General features: G+C 38.1%; 1 protein-coding gene across 1 annotated transcript in view; it reads left to right on the top strand.

Annotated features, from left to right (window-relative positions):
• Positions 1 to 9,962, top strand: part of LOC105308900 (zinc finger protein 782-like) — a 30,963-nt gene continuing 21,001 nt past the window's right edge. Inside the window, exons 1-5 of the mRNA XM_011384963.2 lie at positions 1 to 83; positions 1,242 to 1,505; positions 1,718 to 1,881; positions 1,963 to 2,070; positions 2,422 to 2,477. Of these exons, the coding sequence (XP_011383265.1) occupies positions 2,463 to 2,477 (15 nt within the window). The 5' untranslated portion in view covers positions 1 to 83; positions 1,242 to 1,505; positions 1,718 to 1,881; positions 1,963 to 2,070; positions 2,422 to 2,462. The remainder of the gene's footprint in view (positions 84 to 1,241; positions 1,506 to 1,717; positions 1,882 to 1,962; positions 2,071 to 2,421; positions 2,478 to 9,962) is intronic.

A 9,962-nucleotide genomic window follows, 5' to 3' on the forward strand; every position in this document is an offset into this window, starting at 1 on the left:
TTGTAGCCCCGCCTCCTCAATCGACTTCTCTGCACTTCTGGGAAGCGGTTTGGGAACCTGCTGGTCTGCTCGGAAAGTAAAGGGTGCGCATCTGGGGCAAGAGCGGGGCGACTAGCTGGGTGGAGTGCGCTTGTGCCTAGGGTTGGGAGCGAGAAGTCCTTGGCACCCCCACCCTGACGCCCCCAAGGCTGGTATGCGCCTGGGAGGGCCCTCGGCCCGGGGGAGGCCGGGAAGGGTGTGTGGGGGCGGGGGATGAGGAAGGGTTCCGAGCGCTCGGGCTCCCGGGGCGCTTGCCAGACTGAATCCGGTCAGGAGCAGGTGCTCGCTGCCGGCTGGAATATGCAGGAAACTTGTGCCCGGCCCATAATGCAGCCAGACCGGAGAAAATCCCGTGTCGGCTACAGAAGGAAAAGCGCGTTTATAATGTTGATCCTGAGCGTGCCAGAAAGCGCAGGCGGTGGGTCTGCGGTGAGAGCCCAAGTTCAGGAACCAAAAAGACTCGGTATTTGTAAATTTCAGCTGTCACCTGTAGGCACGGACGACAGAAGGAACCTGATGAAAGTCAGTTATCTGAAAATGAGGATTTTAATGACCGTTTCATGGTTATTTTGAAACTTAGATCCAAGTCATAACTCGTAGAGGGTTTAGGCAAGTGCCAGGTAAGCACTGAATAAGTGACAACTGCTATTACATTTAAAAGACCCTTTGCTCTGTTCTTTTCATTGGATAGTTTAATGTAACCTCACACCCACTTTAACAAACACGGAGGCTCAAGTTGGGGGACCGTGTTCTCAGTCTTGACCTCTGATTGAAGGGCCAATGTGCTTTACAAACATATCTTGGAGATATTGCTGGTTTAGTTCCAAATCACCGCAGTAAAGTGAGTGGTAGTGTTTTTCTGGTGGAGGGCCTTGCATTTAGTTTGTAAAAAAACACAATATCTGTGAAGTCCAATTAAATGAGATATCCCTGTAGTTACAGTCTCAGGCTTTGTTTAGGTATGACACCTGCCTAAAACCAGCATTGCATCCTTTAGGCGTTTAGCAAAGTGACCTGTCCCCTAATACCCAAGGATATAAGGGAATGTGAACATAGATAGAATCCTACCACATGTCATATGTATTATGGGATTCTAGTGTCTCTTCAGATTCCATAGGTCAGACAGGTTCTTGGCCCCATTGCACTGTCAGGCTATCTTAAGTCTGATATTATAAATTCTGAGAGTCCGTTTTGTTTCTCAGGTCTACATCCTGGTTCCCTCGAAACAAAGAAACCGTTGTAAGAAGAAGGGGGCCTCTGTGAACAGAAGTCTTACCAGGAAGAGAGCACCCCTTTGACTTTAGACCTCTCTGCAGACCTTCAGAGCAGAGGCAAAAAAGCCCAGAAAGAAGCAGACCCTAGATTTGCAAGGCTGAGAATGAGTTAATCTTGGTGATGACACCACCTTGAGAAGCCATCATACTGTGTGAACAGTGGGGGTTGGGGCCAGCCTTGAGAGGAACGAGGTAAGCTGGGGTGACCAAGGGGTGGGCTGCTCAAGAAGGGCTGCTTCATTGGAGAGCTTGTGAGAGCAAGGTCTGGGGGTAAGGGGTAAGTAGACAGAGGGAGGAGATTCTGTCTCCACTCTCCCTAAACAGCCCCACTCTTTACAGATGCTGTGCTGCTGTCACACATGTCCATCACATGTGACGCTACTGACATTATTCTGACTTCACAGAATTCCAGAATGATGATTCGTAAAGAGTTTTTCCAAGACTACAATTTCTGAATCTTGGAGGCTTTAAAGACATTCGGCCTGAAAGGTCCAGTGACTTGTCCAGAGTAATCCAGTTTGTTTGTGACAGAGTCAGGAGGAAAACATTGCTCTTCTCTCTCCCACAAGTAAGTCACCAAAAGCATCTTATAAAAAGGACCTTTTGAGCATCAAAGCTGAAACAAACAATTAAAAATCCTGCCTTAAAGCATTCCATCTCTTTGCTAGGCTTTCTGTGAATTGTCTATACCGGGAGTAAATAATATCACTGAGATATTGTCTATACCAGGAGTAAATAATATCACTGAGAAAAATAGGTAAGTAATGCTTACTGAGTATTTTTCTGTAAGTTAATCTTTAAGAATAGTGTCCTTTGGTGTAATTTAATTCAACTAATCTGTTTTTACTCTTTTGTGTTAGTCAGGACACATGCATTATTGTCATTCGAGAAAAGTTTATGTTTTTATTCAGTAAAAAGCTGAAGATTTAAGCCCAGTGATCATTTCAGAGTCGCATAAAGATCCTTCCTATGCCTTTTCAAAGTCCAGAGGGTGTATGTTTAATAGAGAGGCTGAATGCCAACTAGAGTGTGATATTTGAGTAGGTGAATCTAGGAGCTGTAAGGCGGGCCAAATCTTGTGATCTCTGTCTTCTTTCTGTCCCTTCAGCTGAACTCCAGTTCACTACACTCTCCCAAGAGCTAAAGAAAATGAACATAACTCAGGTGAGCTCTTTTTTCATTCCCCATGTGTTACACGGAAAAAGAGAAATAGAACTAGATCAAGTTAATCTTGAGGGAAAATAAGCAGTTTTACCATTAACCTTGGTATTTCTGTCAGCTCTTGGTTAGTACTTTTTGTCAGGGTAACTAGATTTCTGAAGGGTGCTAGTTTGCTAAGATTTCATATTAGTCATGAATGTGCATTGAATTATATTGAATACTATTTGTGTATCTATTGAAACAGCTATTGCTTATTTCCTTTATAAATATTGTAAACAATATATTGAGTTTTCTAATAGTAACTTGAATTCTTAGTTGCTAATAGGGTGCTAAGTTGCTTCTTACAGATTTTCCTAAGGTTTTCTGCTGATACTATGGGATTTTTTTTTTCTATAGCCACAAGTTGGATTGGACTATACATTTTTTTTATGATTGACATATGACATTGCATAAGTTTAAGGTGTACATACAAGGTGTTGGTTTGATTCATTTATATATGCAGTATGACCACTGCAGTAACATCAGCTAAGACCTTTATCACGTCACATATTTATATTTTTTGTGTCTGTTGAGGACAGTTAAGAATTAGTCTTTTAGTAACTAACATTTATAATACAGTATTGCTGACTATAATCACTATGTTGTGCATTAGCTCTCCAGAACTTATTTATCTACTAGTTGTAAGTTTTAGACTGTACTTTCTTATTTCCTTGTTCAATTGTGAAATCATGGTCTTAGTCTCAAAAGGAAGTAGGTGCTTTCCTGCTCCTTTTATAATAATTTACATGAGAAAGTTGTGTGACATGTAGATTCTGTGAAACTCACCTATAAATTTGGGCTTTGCGAAGATATTGTGCATGAACATTTTGATTATTAATTTAGTAGTGTTTACTAGATGTGTATTTTTTCTTAGTCTGGGGCGCTTGCCAGACTGAATCCGGTCAGGAGCAGGTGCTCGCTGCCGGCTGGAGTATGCAGGAAACTTGTGCCCGGCCCATAATGCAGCCAGACCGGAGAAAATCCCGTGTCGGCTACAGAAGGAAAAGCGCGTTTATAATGTTGATCCTGAGCGTGCCAGAAAGCGCAGGCGGTGGGTCTGCAGTGAGAGCCCAAGTTCAGGAACCAAAAAGACTCGGTATTTGTAAATTTCAGCTGTCACCTGTAGGCACGGACGACAGAAGGAACCTGATGAAAGTCAGTTATCTGAAAATGAGGATTTTAATGACCGTTTCATGGTTATTTTGAAACTTAGATCCAAGTCATAACTCGTAGAGGGTTTAGGCAAGTGCCAGGTAAGCACTGAATAAGTGACAACTGCTATTACATTTAAAAGACCCTTTGCTCTGTTCTTTTCATTGGATAGTTTAATGTAACCTCACACCCACTTTAACAAACACGGAGGCTCAAGTTGGGGGACCGTGTTCTCAGTCTTGACCTCTGATTGAAGGGCCAATGTGCTTTACAAACATATCTTGGAGATATTGCTGGTTTAGTTCCAAATCACCACAGTAAAGTGAGTGGTAGTGTTTTTCTGGTGGAGGGCCTTGCATTTAGTTTGTAAAAAAACACAATATCTGTGAAGTCCAATTCAATGAGATATCCCTGTAGTTACAGTCTCAGGCTTTGTTTAGGTATGACACCTGCCTAAAACCAGCATTGCATCCTTTAGGCGTTTAGCAAAGTGACCTGTCCCCTAATACCCAAGGATATAAGGGAATGTGAACATAGATAGAATCCTACCACATGTCATATGTATTATGGGATTCTAGTGTCTCTTCAGATTCCATAGGTCAGACAGGTTCTTGGCCCCATTGCACTGTCAGGCTATCTTAAGTCTGATATTATAAATTCTGAGAGTCCGTTTTGTTTCTCAGGTCTACATCCTGGTTCCCTCGAAACAAAGAAACCGTTGTAAGAAGAAGGGGGCCTCTGTGAACAGAAGTCTTACCAGGAAGAGAGCACCCCTTTGACCTTAGACCTCTCTGCAGACCTTCAGAGCAGAGGCAAAAGAGCCCAGAAAGAAGCAGACCCTAGATTTGCAAGGCTGAGAATGAGTTAATCTTGGTGATGACACCACCTTGAGAAGCCATCATACTGTGTGAACAGTGGGGGTTGGGGCCAGCCTTGAGAGGAACGAGGTAAGCTGGGGTGACCAAGGGGTGGGCTGCTCAAGAAGGGCTGCTTCATTGGAGAGCTTGTGAGAGCAAGGTCTGGGGGTAAGGGGTAAGTAGACAGAGGGAGGAGATTCTGTCTCCACTCTCCCTAAACAGCCCCACTCTTTACAGATGCTGTGCTGCTGTCACACATGTCCATCACATGTGACGCTACTGACATTATTCTGACTTCACAGAATTCCAGAATGATGATTCGTAAAGAGTTTTTCCAAGACTACAATTTCTGAATCTTGGAGGCTTTAAAGACATTCGGCCTGAAAGGTCCAGTGACTTGTCCAGAGTAATCCAGTTTGTTTGTGACAGAGTCAGGAGGAAAACATTGCTCTTCTCTCTCCCACAAGTAAGTCACCAAAAGCATCTTATAAAAAGGACCTTTTGAGCATCAAAGCTGAAACAAACAATTAAAAATCCTGCCTTAAAGCATTCCATCTCTTTGCTAGGCTTTCTGTGAATTGTCTATACCGGGAGTAAATAATATCACTGAGATATTGTCTATACCAGGAGTAAATAATATCACTGAGAAAAATAGGTAAGTAATGCTTACTGAGTATTTTTCTGTAAGTTAATCTTTAAGAATAGTGTCCTTTGGTGTAATTTAATTCAACTAATCTGTTTTTACTCTTTTGTGTTAGTCAGGACACATGCATTATTGTCATTCGAGAAAAGTTTATGTTTTTATTCAGTAAAAAGCTGAAGATTTAAGCCCAGTGATCATTTCAGAGTCGCATAAAGATCCTTCCTATGCCTTTTCAAAGTCCAGAGGGTGTATGTTTAATAGAGAGGCTGAATGCCAACTAGAGTGTGATATTTGAGTAGGTGAATCTAGGAGCTGTAAGGCGGGCCAAATCTTGTGATCTCTGTCTTCTTTCTGTCCCTTCAGCTGAACTCCAGTTCACTACACTCTCCCAAGAGCTAAAGAAAATGAACATAACTCAGGTGAGCTCTTTTTTCATTCCCCATGTGTTACACAGAAAAAGAGAAATAGAACTAGATCAAGTTAATCTTGAGGGAAAATAAGCAGTTTTACCATTAACCTTGGTATTGCTGTCAGCTCTTGGTTAGTACTTTTTGTCAGGGTAACTAGATTTCTGAAGGGTGCTAGTTTGCTAAGATTTCATGTTAGTCATGAATGTGCATTGAATTATATTGAATACTATTTGTGTATCTATTGAAACAGCTATTGCTTATTTCCTTTATAAATATTGTAAACAATATATTGAGTTTTCTAATAGTAACTTGAATTCTTAGTTGCTAATAGGGTGCTAAGTTGCTTCTTACAGATTTTCCTAAGGTTTTCTGCTGATACTATGGGATTTTTTTTTCTATAGCCACAAGTTGGATTGGACTATACATTTTTTTTATGATTGACATATGACATTGCATAAGTTTAAGGTGTACATACAAGGTGTTGGTTTGATTCATTTATATATGCAGTATGACCACTGCAGTAACATCAGCTAAGACCTTTATCACGTCACATATTTATATTTTTTGTGTCTGTTGAGGACAGTTAAGAATTAGTCTTTTAGTAACTAACATTTATAATACAGTATTGCTGACTATAATCACTATGTTGTGCATTAGCTCTCCAGAACTTATTTATCTACTAGTTGTAAGTTTTAGACTGTACTTTCTTATTTCCTTGTTCAATTGTGAAATCATGGTCTTAGTCTCAAAAGGAAGTAGGTGCTTTCCTGCTCCTTTTATAATAATTTACATGAGAAAGTTGTGTGACATGTAGATTCTGTGAAACTCACCTATAAATTTGGGCTTTGCGAAGATATTGTGCATGAACATTTTGATTATTAATTTAGTAGTGTTTACTAGATGTGTATTTTTTCTTAGTCTAACTTTTGTCATTACATTTTCATGGAAAATTATTCACTTTTATTTCATTTTAAAATATATTTTATAAGCTTTTTAAATTAAATTTATTGGGGACAATATCAGTTAATAAAATTATATAGGTTTCAAGTGTACAGTTTAATAATACATCATCTGTATATTGCATTGTATGTTCATCACGCAAAGTTGGATCTCCTTCCGTCACCATATATTTGACTCCCTCTACCCTGTCTGCCCGCCCTCTCTTCCTCCCCTGCCCCACCTTTCCCTCTGGTAACCACTAAACTGTTGTCTGCGTCAATGACTTTTTGTTTGTTTGTCTTGTTCATTTGTTGCTTTCAGATTTATATCCCATATATGAGTGAAATCATATGGTCTCAATTTTTCTGTCTGGCTTATTTCACTTAGCACAATAATCTCAAGATCCATCCATGTTGTTGCAAATAGCAGTGTTTCATCTTTTCTTATGATTGAATAATATTCCATTATATCAATGTACCACATCTTCTTTATCCAGTCATCTATTGAAGGATGCTTCAGTTGTTTCTACATCTTGGCCACCATGTGTAATTGAGTAATGCTGCAGTGAACAACAGAGTGCATATTATCTTTACAGATAAATGTTTTCAAATTTTTGGAGTAGATAGAAGAGGAATTGCTGGGTCATATGGTAATTCTATTCTTAGTTTTTTGAGGAACCTCCATACTGCTTTCCATAGTGGCTGTACCAATTTACATTCCACCAGCAGTGTATAATGGTTCCTTTTTTCCAACAACCTCTTCAACACTTGTTATTACTTGTCTTGTTGATAATAGCCATTCATACAGGTGTGAGGTGGTATCATTGTGGTTTTGATTTGTATTTTCATAATAGCTAGTGAATGAGCATGCTTTCCTATGTCTGTTGTCCCTTTGTATGTCTTGAGAGAAGTGTCTGTTTAGGTTCTCTGCCTTTTTTTTAACTTTAGCCCCTCATCAGAGGTGTCGTTTGCAAATACCTTCTCCCATTCGGTTGCTTGCCTCTCTGTCTTATTGATAGTTTCTTTTACTGTGCAGAAGTTTTTCAGTTTGATATAGTCCCATTCATTTATTTTTGCTTTTACTTCCCTTGCCTTTGAGGTCAAATTCATAAAATCCACTCTAAATCTGAGGTCCATGAGTTTAGTGCCTGTGTTTTCTTCTACGCAATTTATTGTTTTAGGTTATATATTTAGGTCTTTTATCAATTTTGAGTTAGTTTTGGTGTAAGTGACAGATAGCAGTCTAGTTTCATTCTTTTGCATGTGACTTTCCAGTTTTCCCAGCACCATTTATTGAAGAGGCTTTCTTTTCTCCATTGTATGTTTTTTGGCTCCTTTGTTAAAAATTATTTGCCTATGTTATGTGGATTTATTTCTGGGCTCTCAATTCTGTTCCATTGGTCTGTGTGTTTTTTTCTGCCAATACTATGCTGTTTTACTGTGGCTTCGAAATGGAATTTGAAGTCAGGTAGAATGATACTTCTGGCCTTGTTCTTTTTTCTCAGGATTGCTTTGTCTTTTGTGATTCCATACAAATCAGATGATTTTTTAATTCTTTTCTTTAAAAAAATGCCATTGGGATTTTGATGGGGAATGCATTAAATCTATATATTGCTTCGGCCATGTATAATATGGCCATTTTAACTATGTTGATTCTTCCAATCCACGAACATGAATGTCTTTCCATTTCTTTGTGTCTCCTTCAATTTCTTTTAATAATGTCTTGTAGTTTTCAGTGTATAGGTCCTTCACATGCTTTGTGAAGCTTATTCCTAGGTATTTTATTCTTTTTGTTGCAATTGCAAGGGAATTGTTTATTTCATCTCTTTTTATGAAATTTCATTGTTAGTATATAGGAACACAATGGATTTTCGTACATTGATTTTGTATCCTGTATTTGTTTATTGTTTTTACTAGTTTTTTGGTGGAGTCTTTATAAGCTTGTTGATACTATTGCTAACATTCTTTTAGGAATCTAAGATCTTTATCTGTTATATCAGTAATTTCTTTTTTTTAATCAGCTTTTAATTTTAATTTTATTTTAAAAGCTGCTAACCAGTAAAGGAAAAAATATGTTCCAGTTGATCCAGTCTGAAACGTAGAATTTCAAGGGTTGAGTCTTAACATTTTGTGCTGGCATTGAACTCTAAATAGGAAGTATAGGAACACACAGGGAGTATAGGAACACACACTTGGCATATTTATGCCCTCTACCTTTGCATACTTACCATTTGTTGACAAGAATATACTTTCCACATTGAACTGCCTTGGTACCTTTTTGGGAAATCACCTAGCAAATAATGTATGGATGTGTTTCTGGACTCTTTTCACTTCTGATGATCTGTATTAATCCTTTTGAAAATACCACACTGTCTTCATGAGTGTGTGTTTACAGTAATTCTTGAAATCAAGTAATGTGAATCTTGCGACTTTGTTCTTTTTAAAAAATTATTTTGGATAGTCTAAGTTCCTTGCTCCTTTTTAGAAAGTTTTAAAAAATCAGCTTGTCCATCTCAAAAAAGCCTGCTGAGATTTTAATTTTGATTGCACTGAATCTATAGAATAGATCAATTTGAGGAGAATTAAGATCTTGATCATATTGAGTCTTCTAATTCATGAACATAGTATCTCTCTTCATTTCGGTGATACGGATGGTTTTGAGGGTTTGGGATTTTATCCATTTGAGTCAAAAGGATAGTTTTGACTTACAGTTTAAAAGATTGATTCTGTCTTATTGTTGAAGATAGACTCTAATTGAGTGGTGGTGGAATCAGGAACAATATAGGAGTCTATTTCACTTATCCTAGCAAGAAATGAGGATCATGGGGTGTTAACCATTACTTTGAAGTGCCTAGATTCTGCCTTTAAGGTAGAGTGAACAATTTGAAAGTGCCAGTTTCTTTCCCACAACCTTGCAAATAAGAACATCCTGTCAGGCGTTTTTAATTCTTACCAATGTGTTTAAAACATGATATCTTGATTTAGTTTTATAAGCTTTTCTCCTAAATGAGATGGAACGTCTCTTTTTGTAATTTATTTATATTTCTTTTTTTGTTGAACTGTTTATTCTTTACCCATTTTTCTATTGATGTGCTGATTTTAATTACTCTGTCAAGTGCATCTTTTTTAAAGTGCTTTATTGCTGTTCTAGAACTATAATTTGTTCAAAATATTTATACAGAGAAAGCACTTATGTACATCATAACGCTAGTTTTGTTTTTAATAATTATTCCGATTGATTTTCTGTATTTTTTGTATTTTTTTTATTATGGTGACATTGATTAACGAAATAATAAGTTTCAAGTGTACAATTCAACGGTAAGTCATATTTATATTGCATTGCATGTTCATCGCCCATAGTTAGAATTTATTCTGTCACCACATATTCCAGTGCATCCTTATAGCCCTATTTCTGTGATATAAATTGCAGTTTTCTTACTTTTTTTTTT

The sequence above is a fragment of the Pteropus vampyrus genome, unplaced genomic scaffold, assembly GCF_000151845.1.
Source record: "Pteropus vampyrus isolate Shadow unplaced genomic scaffold, Pvam_2.0 Scaffold637, whole genome shotgun sequence".
In the NCBI taxonomy this organism is placed as follows: domain Eukaryota; kingdom Metazoa; phylum Chordata; class Mammalia; order Chiroptera; family Pteropodidae; genus Pteropus; species Pteropus vampyrus.